Source organism: Pipistrellus kuhlii, unplaced genomic scaffold (assembly GCF_014108245.1).
Source record: "Pipistrellus kuhlii isolate mPipKuh1 unplaced genomic scaffold, mPipKuh1.p scaffold_m20_p_3, whole genome shotgun sequence".
Lineage (NCBI taxonomy): Eukaryota > Metazoa > Chordata > Mammalia > Chiroptera > Vespertilionidae > Pipistrellus > Pipistrellus kuhlii.
In genome coordinates this window covers 113,383,426-113,400,519 of record NW_023425529.1, presented here as the reverse complement: position 1 = coordinate 113,400,519, position 17,094 = coordinate 113,383,426, and the positions used below count along the sequence as shown (strand labels likewise).

The window sequence follows — 17,094 nt, the reverse complement described above, 5'->3', positions numbered from 1 at the left end:
ATAGATTATCTTATTCTGTGGCAGAAACTAGAATAGACTGATTTCATATTTCAAGAGTATCAAGAAATAGAATGCCTTGCCATAAATTTTAATTGTAGCATCTTCCTACCATTGTTTACCCATTAATCAACACACTGAACATGAAAGTTAAAAAAAAAATTTTTTAAGTTTTGTAAGCTTATTGTCACTCTCCAAAAATATATACTTCTTTCATATATAAAGATAACATTCTCAATGACAAGATACTTTAGATAGTTTTGCAGTGGAGCTGAGAGATTGGAATTGATGACTATATACATAATCTCCTGCTGCATTAGGATAGCAGAATGAAGTGACCATAGTTTTAACAGCTCAAGCATATGATCTTAGGATAGTTTATCACTACAATAAAGAAATCACTGTAAACTAACTAGAAATCTGATGTAGAAACAGGACTGTCTGGAAAAAGATGAGGCAGAATTTCCAGCTTTCACTAGAATGAGAATTTTTATTTTCATGTGAAGAAAATAATCATGTATATAATTTTAGAAATAATACTAATAACAAGTTGGAATGAGGATGAAAATAAATATCATCCTCAAAAGGCCTTTTCCATATGATTTCAAAGCAATGGCACCTCTAAAGGTTAATTATGCTGTATTTACCCTGATTGTATAATGGGGATATAATATATTGATAATAGAATTTAACCTATTTTACACCCTGCATGACAGCATCTTTGCAGAGTGCCCTCTCACACTCTGGGACCCCTCAGGGGATGTTGGTGAGTCAGTTTTGGCCCGATCTCCACAGGCCAGGCCAAGGGACCCCACCTGCCAGAGGGACGCCACTCACTCTGCAAAATCCCTTCGAGCAGGAGGTTGGCTCCAGGGCATGTCAGGCCCCTCTCACCCAGTCCCACTCCACCAGCCACCTTCCTTTAATTTCCTTTCAATGTGCACAAATCTGTGCACGGGGTCACTTGTATATTTATAATAGAATTTAACCTATTTTACAATAATATTGATGATTTTTTTATCCGAATATTTAGTAGAAAAGTATTTTCACTGGAAATTAGAATTTTTTTTTATTTTATTGATTTTTTACAGAGAGAAAGAGAAAGAGATAGAGAGCCAGAAATGTCGATTAGAGAGAAACATCGACCAGCTGCCTCCTGCACACCCCCTACCGGGGATGTGCCCGCAACCAGTGTACATGCCCTTGTCCGGAATCGAACCTGGGACCCTTCAGTCCGCAGACTAATGCTCTACCACTGAGCCAAACCGGTTTCGGCTGGAAATTAGAAATTTGATGGTTAAGAGATTGATGAGCTGATAAAATGCCCTCCTCAGATCACTTCTAACATGATCTGTGGAGGGCAAAGATCAGATTAACTAGCATACTGAGCTAACCACCTGTCTTCTAACCTCTGATGAAGTCATCAAGAGAGGTAATTCTGTAAAAGGGTAGGGTATTCTTCATAGCATCTTCCATAATCTAAGTTAAAGATATTACCCTCCCCCAATTCCTTATTTCCCTTTAAAAAATCCAACAGACCTAGAATCAACATATAAAAATTAATTTCAAAAAATATTTTCAGTGAATTCTAAGACTTGCTGCTGGCTGTACAACGTAAACATTTATTTTATTTTCCCTACATGTTTCTCTCTCAAGACTCAGTATCATTAGTGATACTACTAATTTAAGTACCTTCACCTTAATTTATATTTTTCATGACTTCATAATTTTGATCACATGCTTTTTCATTAATTTCATCTTTTAAGATCATAAAGTACTTCTTAGTAAATATTTGAACCTTAGTTTTCCAATCAGTTAATTATCTATTTTCCTTTATCTCCTTTTTTACTTATGAATCTTTTACTATTTTTCTTGAAATATGACAATGAAAACTGCACAAAATAGTAGGGGTATAAAGCTACCATAGTTTTGTACAAAGGATGTTTTTTCTTTTGTTTCTAAAATTATTTTAAATGCAACTCCAAATCCTAAATAACTTGGTGCTCTGAATGAGTTTAAACTACACAGAAGAAAGAAAAATTTAATTACAGGGGGAATTCTCATACAACTTTTACAATAGATTACTCGCTTATAACCCAAAAGTTACCAGTACCATGTGATTATAATTTCTTCTAAATTCTGACCATTTCAACCAATAGGCACAAAGTACCTTAAAGCAGCACGAAGCAGTATCCTCAACATAATCATTTGAAATATGAGTTGTTAACAAAATTTTCTGTGATCTAAGGTCACTGCAAGAAACTGGTTTAAATGTCATTTTTTAAAAATAAGAACTTTTTGTTGTTAATCCTCACTCAAGGATATTGTTTAGAGAGTCGAAGGGAGTGAGGGGGAAAGACAGAGAGAGAGAGAGAAATAACAATGAAAGAGAAATAGATCGCTTCGTTGCCTCCTGCACGTGCCCTGACCTGGGCCAGGGTTCAAATCCAGAACCCTTTGGTACAGGGGCTGAAGCTCTAACCGCTGAGTCCACTGCCAGGAAAAATTAAGGACATTTTATATATAAATATATTCAGTAAAGATTAAAATGTTTTTTAACTAAAGAATAAACTAAAAACAAAAAAATGCATCCTAAAATGTTAATAAACGAGTTCACAACCACTTCCAAAACTGTTCAAAGACTAAAAAGAGACTCTTCTTTAAGAAAAAGATATCAAATCACCCAAAGACTAATATATAAAATCAATAAATTAGAATAAAAATGTCTTAGGATTCATTATCACCAAAAAATAAATGACAAAAAATGTCACTCTGTAAAAACACAAGCTGTAAGTTTGCTGTTTCAACATACCGTGTACAACATGTACTTCCACTAAAATAATCTACTAAAACACATATAAAAATAAATTTAACCAAAGAGATGAAAAGCTTATACACGGAAAATATAAAACACTGCTGAAAGAACTTAAAGAAGTTATAAGTAAATAGAAAAACATCCATGGACACAGATTGAAAGGCAATATTAAAATGACAATGCTACCCACCCAAAGTGATCTACAAATTCAATGCAATCCCTATAAAATTTCAACAGCATTTTTTTTTTATAAGTAGAAAAATATAATCTAAGATTTATATGAAATCTCAAGTGGCCCTGAATAGCAAAGCAATTCTGGAAAAGAAAACAAAGCTGGAAGTCTCACACTTCCTGATTTCAAAACTTACAACAATGCTACAGCAACCCAAACACTGTGATACTGATATACTAATGACAGACATATAGACCAATGGAATGGAGAACCCAGAAATAAACCCTTCCATATAAAGTCAACTAATTTTTGACAAGGATGCCAAGACCATCCCATGGGAAAAAGTCTTTTCAGCAAATAGTACTGGAAAAACTGGATATTCACATGCAAAATATTGAAACTGGACCTTTATTTTACACCATATATAAAAATTAACTCAAAATGGCTCAGAGATATAAATGGAAGTACTAAAACTGTAAAGCTAGCTATTAGAAGAAAACATGGGGAAATTCATAATAATGGACTTGGCAATAATTTATTGAATATAACACCAAAAACACAGGCAACAAAAGATAAATTAGATTTTATCAAAATTAAAACCTTTGTGCATCAAAAGATACTATGAAAACAGTGAGAAGATAACCCACAGAATGAGGAAAAATATTTGCAAATCATATATCTGAAAATGAATTTATATCCAGAATACATAAAGAACTCCTACAACTCAATAACAAGACAACCCAGTTAAAACATTGGCAAGAAACTTAAATAGGCATTTCTACAAGTAAGATACACAAATGGCATATAAGTACATGAAAAGATGCTCAATATCAAAACTACAATGAGTTACCACTTCACACCCTTTTGGATGGCTACTATAAAGTAGAAAATAACTAATGACAAGAATATGAAGGAACTGGAACTTTCCTGTGTATTGCTGGTGGGAATGTAAAATGGTGCAGCTACTATGGACTCCTCAACAGTTTAAACACAAAATTACAATATGATTCAGCAATACCAAGGGACTCAAACAGATACTTGTACAATTATTATACAATAATTTATAGTGGAATTACTTACAATAGTCAAAATTTATCAGTATGTGAATGAACAAACAAGAAGGGGCATATACATGCAACCAAATATTATTCAGCCATAAAAGTGAATGAAATTCTGATATATGCTATAACATGGCTAAATATTGAAAACAACATGCTAAGTAATATAAGCTAGAGATAAAAGCATAAAAAGTATGTGATTCTACTTATATGAAGCACCTAGAATAAGCAAATTCTCAGGGATAGAAAATTGTACAGAGATTACCAGAATCTGAGAGAGGGGATGAATTGAAAGTTATTGTTTAATGGGTACAGAGTTTCTATTTGGGATGATAAAAAGTTCTAAAAATAGATAGTGGTTATGCTTACACAATATTATGAATGCACTTAATGCGAATGAATTATACACGTAAAAATGGTAAATTTTATGTTATACATATTTTACCATAGCAAAAAATAATGTATTTGATGAGTACCTATTTATATTCCACTGCTGCTAAAATGCACCTTGTTTAGAATTCCAAATTACGGTCAAATGTACTGTGTGTTTGTACATGCACATATAATGAATCTCCCTTTGAAAAAAAGATTCTGGCATGTTGTGCCCACCAGATATCCTAGAACATACCTTCAAAGTTCCAAATAATTATACTTGTACTCCAATTTTGTTGTTATTTCAGTTGTTTTTCTACATTGCAAGTAGTAGGTCATAAGTTAAGGGAAAATACCTATCAATTCTACTGATGATGTGTATAGTATAAGTGCTAAAATTGACATCGTACCTGATAGAGCATGATAGGTTCTATGTTGTATCCTAAGGTATCTGCAAAGTTCTTAGCGATGACTGTTTTTCCACAACCCTACAAACGGAAACACAGTACTTTAAGAGAGAAATCAAAACAACCGAAAGTCAGGAAACAGAAGTTTGCAGTGAGGTTGCCATTCTTACTTTGCCTCCAATTAAACATATGTCCTTAACCATATGAGACTGCATCATTTCAGCCAGTAGTTGTTTATGGCTTGAAGTCTGTATAAAACGTTCTGATGCATAAGGTTGACTAAATGGCCTAGTCCCAGCTGGCACCTGTAATAAAAGGGAGGTAAATATAATAAATGTATGTTTTTCTCAAGATATTAGTAAAATACCTAAAAGCCATTAAAAGCCCCTACTAATTTCCTGCTCAATTCAATTCTATAATCTTTTTGATATTTCAATAGAGCAGCAAATATTTTCTCATTCACAGATCTGATGATCATCAACCAACCTCCAAACCAATCATCCCTCTAAAATGAAAGCCCCATGCTGGCATATATTTTTATAAGAATCATATAATCTTCATCCTATCTATAACTTATAATAACAATGTTACTACTTGAGAATGAAGACTTTTGTCCAAATTCCAGTTATAAGCACAGAATTTAAAATTAGTCCACTTGACTCTCCGAAGTCACCAATGACCTGCTGACTTTTGAAATCCATGTCCATAAATCCTTTCCTACTCTTGTTTTAGTTAACCACTCAGAAGCATCTGTTCTTAAAATCTCTCCTCGAATTCCTCATTACCTATTTCTTTTATTTCCTATCTCCTCCTTATTAGTCTCCTATCAGAAGATCTCCATGCTCTGCTGAGAATCTCTGGGCTTGATCATACTATATACACATGAACCATAAAGAATTTTAAGTTTGGAAGTGACATTTTAAAAAGATCAGCCTGGTGTTAACATAGAAGGCTAACTGGAAGCGAGTGGAGGCAATGAAGTTAGAAAACTATCACTATCCTAGACCGGTTTGGCTCAATGGATAGAGCGTCGGCTTGGGGACTGAGGAGTCCCGGGTTCGATTTAGGTCAAGGGCATGTACCTTGGTTTCGGGCATATCTCCAGTAGGGGGTGTGCAAGAGGCAGCTGATCGATGACTCTCTCTCATCAATGTTTCTAACTCTCTATCTCTCTCCCTTCCTCTCTGTACAAAATCAATAAAATTTTAAAAAAAGAAAACTATCACTAAAAGGAAGGAAATAATGAAACCTTGCTCATTTCTCATGTCTCTGGATTTACTGTTCAGGATGCCTATAATGTCCTATTATCTTTCCACCCCTAGCCACTGGAAAACTTCTATGTCATACTTCAAAACTTAGTTCAAGTCCCACCACCTCCTCTCTGAAACTTTCTCTACTCTTTCAGACTCCTTGTATTACCTCCTTCTCTATATCCCCATAGCCATTCCAATGCAGTCCTAATTTATCTACCGCTATCCTTGACCATCAGCTTGGTGAGGTCATTCATCTGAAGGATACAGAAAGGTATAGTGGCAAATAATCCTGTCTAGAAGTCCCAGCTGTGATATTTCCTAGCTGGTGATCATGGATGAATTGATTACCCTCTTTACATCAGTTTTCTAATCTGTAAAAGAAAGATAATAAAACTTACCTCCAGGGTTATTGGGAGATTTAATAACATAATATATACAAAGAGATAAATACAGTGACTAGTACACAGTAGCACTCGTAAAGCCTAATACAGAGCCTGGGTCATAGTAGACATAATCAATGTTAAGTTTGATGAATGAGTAAAACAGTAACATGAATAAGTATTAATGCGTTAAGTGCCCAGCCTGTTTTGTTTTCCAGACGGAAAGTATGTCAGTCATCAGTGACTGACTAGGCGTTTAAAATGATGATATCACATTAAAATACAACAAAAAGTCTATGATTAAAGTTTGGTCTGTCACAACATAAGAAGACAAGCCTTTTCTTTCCTTTATTTATTTACAATTTATTTAAGTCAGGATTTTTTCCAAGTTGGGTTTCCCTGAGATAGTTTCCCATTGCCTCTTAAGGTTTTTAGGGAGCTCAAAGAAAGGGTTAGAAAGGAAGGCAGAGCAAGCAAATGGAGCTCTATGACCAAATATCAATCCCCTCCTCTGAAAACTGTTCAACTAAAATAGCTCTTCTTTCAACTGTCCCATGTAGTTAGCAAAAGTTTTATTTAAAAAGCATTTCCTGCTGAGACTGGATAGAGCATCGGTGTGTGGAATGAAAGGTCCCAGGTTTGTACATTGGTTGCGGGCATATCTCCAGTAAGGGTGGTGCAGGTGGCAGCTGGTCCATGTTTCTCTCTCATCAATGTTTCTAGCTCTCTATCCCTCCTTCCTCTCTGTAAAAAAAATCAATAAAATATATATATTTTTTAAAAGTGTTCTCTGTTAGTTGGTCCGAAGGTTGTAGGTTATTGTTAAGCTGATTAAAAGTGTTCCCTGCTGCTAAATTTTGTTTGAAAAGATTAACTGTTTCTTACTAAGGAATCAAACTACAAAATGCTTTCATTAATCAACACTTAACTTCATTTTCTCAGAGGTCAACTTTTGTTTTTTATAAAAGGCTATCCATATGTTTCTCCTGAACTTTTCCAGTTTAAAACATACTACATGACATAGACAAATATAGATACAGATATGCAGATGCTATAGAGCCAAAGAAAAATAATAAGGGGATCATACAGGCAATTTAGGTCATAAAAATAGGCAGAACCAGACATATCTTAGAAAGTATAACCTCTGGCCCCGGACAGTATGGCTCAGGTGGTTGGAGCGTCATCTCATATACCTAAAGTTGTCAGGTTTTATTCCAGTCAAGGCATATACCCAGGTTGCAGGTTCAATCCCCAGGCATGGTGCTTCAGAGAGGCAACCAGTTAATGTTTCTCACATTCATGTTTCTCTCTCTCTCTCTCTCTCTCTCTCTCTCTCTCTCTCTCTCTCTCTCTCTCTCTCTCTCTCTCTCTCTCCTTTTCTCTCTCTTAAATCTTTTTTTTTTTTTAAGTATAAACTCTCACTCATTACCTTAATGGTCACCTCTTTTTCTGCAATCCGGACAGTAACAGAAGCTTGGGAGATGTGGTTTTCAGTTATCCTCTCCACTCTCACAATCTCTTCAGGAAGCAAAGAGCTTTTTGAATCTTGGAGTTCAAAGCGCTGTAAAATTACAAGAAAATCATATACTTTACTTTTCATTTTAGTATTAATGTTGGATATCCTGAAGATTACATCTTAATAAGAACTGAAACTCACTCTACAGTATAAAGTTAGAGGTAAAAAAAATTAATGAGAATTTTTTCTTACTTTCATGAATACCATTCTACTTATGCCAATTACTAAAATTGATATGAAAATTGTCCCCAAATTTTACTAAGGACAGGAAATGGAATTATTGAATTTCTGACTAGTAGATGTTTGCAGCCTATATTTCTTGATAATAAAAATGTTCAGTTTCCTAGAAAGGGATGATGAAAACATGTAAAATAAAATAAGGCCTATATCAGTTGATTTCTTAAATAAACTGACCTGAAATTCATGAAACCAAAACTTCCTAGACATAATTCTGCTGTTTGTGTGTGTGGTTAGCTTAACTGACTACAATAAATTATAACAATCAATCTTCCACAGTATCTGGCATAGCGCCTTCTACAGTGTGGGTTCTCAATATTTATCAAACTGGATTTAAAAGGACACCACCATTGATTCTTTCTCCATTTGGGCCAATTAGCAATGCTCTAACACTTGGTTACACCCTGTAGTTATGTAAAAAAAAGGCACAGAAAAAACACAAATAAGTATATGAAAAATGAGAACACTAATTTAAAATTAATTAAATACTATGGCCTACTAATAGCAGCATGTTCAATATGAAAAGCTTAATTCATTTTTAGTATTAATTGCTCCCCCAATCCAACCATAACATTATCACTACAGTGAAGGGTTGACTCTGGATGAAAGAATAGGTCGCCACTTACTCAAAAGAATGACACAACCTGAGAAAATAGATTTTTTTAAAAGAAAACTATCTTCAACCTCAACATTCCAAACATAGCGTAGTAGTTCAAATCTTCGTTTGGTATCATAAGTACTTAAGACAATCACTCACTCCTTTCCTCAAACCTAAGATAAGTTATCTGTTAGTGCTACTACACAGAGTAAGTTTTATACTTTATACATTTTATATATGCGAATTTCCATAGCATCACATAATTTGGTAGGCACTGCTTGCATGTTGTAGACATATAACAATTATTGACACCTCAAGTTCTTGCAAAAAATTATACTGTATTTTGAAGGAGATTTAATAGGAAAGAAATAAGACCTTAGCCAAGTGTTTAAATTCATGAGACTTTAGAACCTAGAGCCATTACATTCTAAGAAAACAAACATATATTCTTAAAAGTACCAACCTATTTATTTTCTTCATACCTTTTTCTCAGCTTTTGAGCACTAAATGAGAAAATTTCCATACCATATTGTTGGACTACTGAATAAATATGATATAGCCTCCAGTTTATGCAGCCCTTTAGCAACTGACATAAACCATTACTCTTCTCCACAGGAGTCCCTAACTCATTCATCCCTGTCTCAGCAGGTAATCTAGCTGCTTCTGCCACCCACATCAGAGCCTTCAGGCACATAGACCTTCACACTTCACAACAAAATTAACTCCATTTAGAGCAATATCAAAATGTATTTATTTGGTTCACTCTACAGCTCCAGAACCTAGAATCAGACACATGGAACATAGTCAATGGTCAGGAAAGGTTTGTTAAATGAATAAACAAATTAAATTATTTTTTGCTCATCCTCAAAATCATCTACATTTCCATCAATCCTTAATTCTTTCCCACTATCTCAGTAAAAAAGAACTTCTCCTTTCATTATGAGTTGATGGAAAATTAGTAGAAGTCTACTTTCTCCATCTCATTTGCTAGGTACAAAATATGTTTTTTACTATTTCAAAACAGAGTACAATGATGCTCTGGATATGTCCTTTCCTGCCTCCCCAGACCATATTTCCATAAGTATTTTCCATGCTTTCCACAGATTTTGTCCCTTTTTCCTATGATGTCATTTGTCTCCCCATTTCAAGAAACAAACAAAAAGCCATTTCTTAATTCTATATCATCCTTGAGTGATCCACCACCTATTTGTTTCTGCTCACTATCAAACTTATTTTACAAGTAAGTAAATAATCACTGCTTCAACTTCCTCATCTCTGAGTTACTATTTGGCCCACTAATTTATGGCTTATAATCCCACTACTCTACTTCTACTGCTGCTCCTGGTAAGTCAACCAATAATATCCTACTTACGAAATTAAATAAGTTACTTTTCTTATTTTACTATTTCCTCCTTCTCAGTCTTTCTTACAGGTCCTTCTTCACTTCCTGAGCAGTACATGTTAGGTTACTTTAAGAGTAAATCTTTTATATTTAATACCTATGTTCACTTCATAAATAATCTTATCCGGTTTTATACTACAAATCATCTATATATTCATGACTCCCACTTTTCTCTCTCCTAGAAATGCAGACTATTCTCCTAAACTCCTGATTTGTATATGCAACTGCCCCTTGACATTTCCACTTGCAGAGTGAATTGGCATTTTAAGTTCAATAAACACAAAACTCAGGTTTTGATCTTCTTCACATGTTCTCTGTCTACAACTTCATCATTCCAGGTGCTCAGTCCAAAAAGCTTGAAATCATCCTTAACTCTTTGTCTCAACCCTACTTCCAATTCTTCAGCATATCACATTCAATCTTCAAAATATGACCCAAAAGCAACCACTTCTTACCAAGCTCAAAGCTAATCAAAGCCACATTCTCTTAACTAGATTACCACAACAACCTACCAACTGTTTTTTCCCTGCTTTCACCCTTATTCTCTAGTCCATTCACTTTTTAGTAATCGGAGTGAGCCTGTTAAGATGTTCAGTTTAAGAGCTCCCTATGTTCAAAATGCTATGATACTAGTTCCTGGTGCATGGATTTGTGCACAATGAAAGGAAATTAATTAGAAGAAATATTTTAAAATCACTATTTGCCCTTTTTCTATAATAGAATTGTCAACCAAATTCAACCTGAAGTCATTTTGAAGGTCTACCATTTCTTTTTCTTTTTTTTCAGGTCAAGTTTCCATGCTTTCTAAATCTCCATTTTCTGGCTAATAAAAAAAAAAAAAAAATAGGACTCGACTGAGTCACTTATCTACCTACTCCAGGACTTCTGTAAAGATCAAATGAGATAGGGCATGGGAAAACGCTTCACAGACATTTGGTTAAAGTGAAATGTTTCAACCTATAAAGCTGTATTCCTGAGCTGAAGAAACTCCAAGGAGACTAGTCGCTAAAGAGAGGAAGCCAGGTATTGCTATGTGACATCATTACCCAGCACCCACAACCACTTTTTCTGGAGCTGGGCTGTGAGCCACATTTTGTGCCATGGGGTCTCAGTGTCAGCTGTGATTTGGTGGTATATCACTCTGGGGTGGTGGCAAAGCCTGTCCCACTGGGGGAAGCTGAGTGTTGCTCTGTGGGTGCCAGGTCCGCAGTGCCATTTATTATTAAACTAGAGGCCTGGTGCACAAAATTTGTGCGCTGGGTGGGGAAGGGGATGTCCCCTCAGCCCAACCTGTGCCCTCTCACAGTCTGAGACCCCTTGGGAGATGTCCTATACAGCCCCACATGACCTAACATCCTTTATCTGTGACCTCCTGTCCTCGTCATCTCTTCTTCACTCACCCTATCCCCCTCACACTATCCCTTGCTATTCATAAGATACCCTAGGAGTGCTCCTGCCTCAGGGCTTTTACATTGATTATTCCTTCTGCTTCAAAAGCTTTCCTCCCAAAAATGGAACTCACATTTGACCCAGTAGGAATTCCCACTCCTAGGAATATGTCCCAAGAGATAAGAAACACCAATCAGAAAGGATATATGTACCACTATGTTCATAGCAGCACAATTTACAATAACTAAGATTTGGAAACAGCCTACGTGTCCATCAGCTGATTAACTGATTTTAAAAAAAAGTGGTACATCTACACAAAGGAATACTATGCTGCTGTAAATAAAGAAGGAACTCCTACCATTCACAACAGCACGGATGGACCTGAAGAGAATGATGCTAAGCAAAATAAGCCAGTCAGAGAAAGAGAAATGTCACATGATGTCACTTGATGTTCATTTGCGGGATATAATGAACAATATAAACTGATGGGGGGGGGGGAAATAGAGATAGAGAAGTATCAAACAGACCATCAAACCTCAGAGGAAAGGCAGGTGAGGGGGTGAGTGGTAAGAGATCAACTAAAGGACTTGTATGCATGCTTATAAGCATAACCAATGGACACAGACACTACAGGGATAAGGATATGTACTGGAGGGGTGGGAAAGTGGCCAGAAAGAGGCCGATGGGGGAAAAAGGAGACATATATAATTTTTTAATCAATAAAGAATAAATAAATACTCTAAAAAAGGACCAAAATGTTTATGTAAGCAATAAAGTGGGTGAATCTCAAATGTATTCTGCTAAGTAAAATAAATCAGATTCCAAAGGCAAAAAAATACCCCAAAACTTTCCATGTTTGTTCTTCAAATCTTAGATGTCATCTTCTCAGAGAGGATATCCATTTCTCCTCTGTATTTACTTATTGATTGATTGACTGTTACCCTTTATTAAAAAATAAGCTCAGTGAAGGTAGAGACTTCTGTCCATTTTGATTACTTCTACATCTCAAACACAAGTGTGCCTGGCTAATTGATTAAATGGAAAAAATGGAAAGAATAAAAACTTTTTTGAATGAATAATCTAAAAGTCTTCATTCAACAAGACACATCTGAAACATTAGAAATTGGCTATTCTTTCCCTCTTAAAACAGTCTCTCTCCATGATCATAAGAATATTCTCTGATACTCAGATATCTCTGACTGGTCTTCCTCTGTCTAATTTGAGGTTCTTTGCCCACTGTCCAATCCTTTAATATTGGTGCTTCCAGAGTTCAGTCTTCAAGCACAATTTCTCTTTACTATGTTCCTTTTGGGTTATTTCATCCATTGCCATTGATTCCATTAACACCATACATTAGTGACTCCCAAGTATTTACCATTCATATCAAAATAGCTCTAGATTCAGATACATATTCTCAAGTTGGCCACACAAACCCACTCTAGAAACCCAAATTTAAAAAGACACCACTGTATTGAACTATTTAGCCCCCACCCCAATGTGCTTATTTCCTCATGTTAATTAATGGTATCTCCATCTCAGTTATTCAAGGTAGGATTCTAGAATTTGCATCTTCTCTCACAGCCTCCCTACCCATCTTACACTTTATCAGTTAGCAACGTCTATCATCCCACCTCTGAAACATTTCTCATATCCATTCAATTTCTATTTCACCGACTTAATACAAGTCTTTATAACTTTATCAGAGTTATTGATCATGATGCAATATTACTATAAAATCATTACATTAAAAGGGTTATTTATTTGTATGTGTGATGACCCAAACAGACCATAAATTCTTCAAGAGCAGAGATCAGATCATATACCTTTCTGTTTCAATAGATTTTTGTATGCATATCATTTGCCAAATAATGAGGCTCAACTAATGCTTGTTAAACTGAAATGATAACACTAAATGCAAGTCCTTCCAAGCTTCCCAGAAAAGACCACAGTTCATTTTATATTATCAGTAGATAAGATGCAGCATAGTCTTTCTAAATCACTGAGGAAACTTCTGAATTTAACCACTGTTACGATAAAGTCCTGCTTACGAAGGACCAAGAGCCACGACATGGTACTAAAAGCCTGGATGTACTTGTTACTATATTGTAACAAATATCATCCTCAAAGTATAGGAGACTCAGAATGAGAGTATTTTCTTTAAGACATCTTTAACTAAAAGCTATAAGTGATTTTGTGACTATAGAAACATGTTTTTAGAGAATGAATATAGTAAGATGAGCACCATCTGGGGAAAGAAAGACATTCGAGCCATTTTTATATCTTATTTAGAGCATAGAAAGCTGTTCTGAATTTCACCTAACTGCATTTTCAGTGAGTAATAATTTTTGCTTAAAAAATAAGAAAACTGGCTATTCCTTATTCTATGTGATTACACTAAAATTCAAATGAATAGCTAATTCAAATACAACCATGCATTAATTTCTGACTATCTTAGATCAGAATATAATTATTTGTCAAGGAAAAGTTATTATAGATATTACAGTATGCACTTTCTTGGTTTGCTATTATAATAGATATATCTATTCTTTAGTTCAGCATTTTTAAAAATTCAACAATATTTCCTTAATTTTTGCCACTCTTAATTAGAAATTATTTGAGGATACAAAAAATTATATCTGTAGCCCACTGGATGTGCTCAGTGGTTGAGTATCTACCCCATTAACCAGGAGGTCACAGTTTGATTCTCGGTCAGGGCATATATCCAGGATGCGGGCTCAATTCCCAATGTGGGGCATGCAGGAGGCAGCTGATCAATGACCCTCTCATCACTGATGTTTCTATCTCTCTCTTTCTCTCCCTTTCTCTCTGAAATCAATAAAATATATTAAAAATAAATAATAATAAATTCTATCTGTTAGCATCAACATGAGAAAATAGAGAAACTTAGAATAAAAAACAGGCCACACAGACTCCCAAGACATAGTAGAAAGACTTATACCAATTAGTAGACTTCCATTTTTAGGGAAAGGGATTTAATACTCTAATGTGGATATATGCACCAGTGTGTGATGATTTAAAAAAAAAAAATCATCTTAATTAGGTTCAGCCAAATGAATCTAAGCTCTCTGCTCCCCAATTCTCTACTGAGGAATTGAAAAAAATAAGTACTATTCCTTAGCTAGCACTTCACATAATTAAGGCAAGAAAAGGCAATCACTTTTTATTCTTTTACCTAAATAAGATCATTCCTTTTTACCTTTTTTAAAACTCTACAATCAAATTTAAAATAATTTCTGTCTGTTGTATGGACCTTGAATCATTTTTCTATGATCCCCTTAATTATAAAAGTAAAAATAAAGGCCAAACAAAATAAAGCAACACTAGTTACTTTCTTTACAAAACTCATTTCTTTTTCTTAATCTTCATCCCAGGATATGGTATTTTATTGATTTTAGAGAGAGAAGAAAGGGGAGAGGGGTGGGATAGAAACACCTGTGTGAGAGAGAAACATCAATCAGTAGCCTCCTGTATGTCCCTGACCAGAGTAAAATCTGAAACCTAGGTATGTGCCTTGATCGGGAATCAAATGGCAACATTTTGGTTTATGGGATGATGCTCCAACTAATTGAGCCATCCAATCAGAGCTATAAAAGTCAACTGTTAAAATGTATTCTATAACTTTATCTAATTTGTATAACTAGCTTTTAAATTAGAGACCAGAAAAACAAAAAGGTAGGGGGTTTTAGGTAAAAATAAAGACCTTTGCTCATAACTGACTTATCTCGGTTCTGAATATCTTCTCTTAGTTGTATCACAAGAAAGCTTTGCATCTTCCTGTGACATTTTCTTCCTCCCTATTTATCCTGTTCCCTAGGCATTGGGTATTGTACTAATGGGCATCAAGGGAATTCATCTAAATCACAGCTTTTTCCTTAAATGCTAAGTGCACTATTTCAATGGCCAATGACAACTTAGCTTAGATATTGATTAAATCAAAGATATGTTCTAGTATTCTTTTTTCCAGCTCTGAAATAAAACTTAAACTATAGTCATTATATGGTAGTTTCCTGACTCCTTGAGCCTATGAATTACTTTCTCCTCTTCCAAATGGTTCTTCATTATGCCCTTAATATTCTTCCACTTTCTCCTCTCCCTCTCCTTCTCTTCTTTTCCTCACTCTTTCACCCCTTACTTCATCCTCTCACACACAAAGACTTATTTTCCCTTATATCAGTGGCTACTATTTCACTGTCTCAGCTCTGCTTCTAAATTCTGCTGTCTCTTCTACATTACTTTGCCTCTTTATTGGCTATTATTTTTCCCTTGCTTTTTTATGCTTTACTTTTAGATACTGTCTCTAACTACACTTCTTGGCATCTATAAGGAATAGCTTTGTATTATTTTTATTTTATTATTATTGGCACCACCAATCAATAAAAATTTTGGAGGTTTTTGGCTAGTTGATATGTTTTTAAAATGCCCACTGAAGTAACTAGAATCTATTGTTCCACTCTTCTGAGTTCTTCTCACTATTACCACCTATGTAGAAAATAAGTACTCTGTACTCCCAAAATCCTGTGTAGATTTTGGGGTAAAGGAGAAACAAATACCATGTCATATGCTTAAGGTTGTCAAATTCTGGCTTCTATACACATAATCACAAAAACTTGCTCTTCACATTCATATGACTCAGAAATCTACACCTTGAGTAAAAATATAAAAGAGAAAGTGAAAAAAAATCTATAGAGAGGGAGGATCCAAGATGGTGGCCAGGCTGCAAGACAGTGTGTGATTGAGAGAGCGAAAGGAGTGTGTGTGAACCTGTGGGGGGTGCCTGTATTTGTGAGTGTGGGAGAGCTATATTCCACAGGACTGTTGGGGACTGGCAGACAGGCTCCCCTGGCCTGGCAGCATCTACTACTGCTGAAGTCTCTCCCAGAGAAGCTGGCTCTGCAGCAGAGACAGCGCCATCTTGAAGGGGAGAATGGCTGTGATGGGAAACTAGCCTTACCTTCAACAAGGGAGACCTTGGATAACTGCTGGCATCCTACAGCCACAATGCCCAGGGACCAGCTGCCAACCCATGAACAGTCTTGACTCCAGCCTCCCTGGCTGTGGACATCTAAAATGTTTGTCCAGGGGGAGACAAAGTGGCACCAAATCCATGACTGGAACTTGGCCTTCTCACAGAGCAGATAGAAGAAACAGCTGAATCAAATAACATTGACCCAGAATTGGCAAATTAAGCATAGCTGGTGAGGCAATCTGTGGACAGAAAGGTCAGTGATCGCCTAGTGAGAGATTCAACTGGGTGTTTGTTGTTTACATATTTTGGATTAGTTGTTGTTTTTTAGAGTTTTCTCCCAATATACATATACTTTTCCCCCTTCTTTTTTCTTCTTTATTTTCTTTCTTAATATCTGTACGTCATTTTTTCCTTTTATCAATATGATTTTTACACTCTTTTTTATCCCCTAATCTCTTTTCTCTGGTGGTAACCTTATTTTGAGTTATTGGTATTGTGACTATATTGTGTG

General features: G+C 35.4%; 1 protein-coding gene across 1 annotated transcript in view; it reads right to left on the bottom strand.

The window, feature by feature from the left end:
- The window catches only part of VWA8 (von Willebrand factor A domain containing 8), a 341,016-nt gene that overhangs the window by 250,544 nt on the left and 73,378 nt on the right, over positions 1-17,094 (bottom strand). Inside the window, exons 10-12 of the mRNA XM_036454732.2 lie at positions 7,884-8,015; positions 4,992-5,126; positions 4,825-4,902 (exon numbers count right to left, since the gene is read on the bottom strand). Of these exons, the coding sequence (XP_036310625.1) occupies positions 4,825-4,902; positions 4,992-5,126; positions 7,884-8,015 (345 nt within the window). The remainder of the gene's footprint in view (positions 1-4,824; positions 4,903-4,991; positions 5,127-7,883; positions 8,016-17,094) is intronic.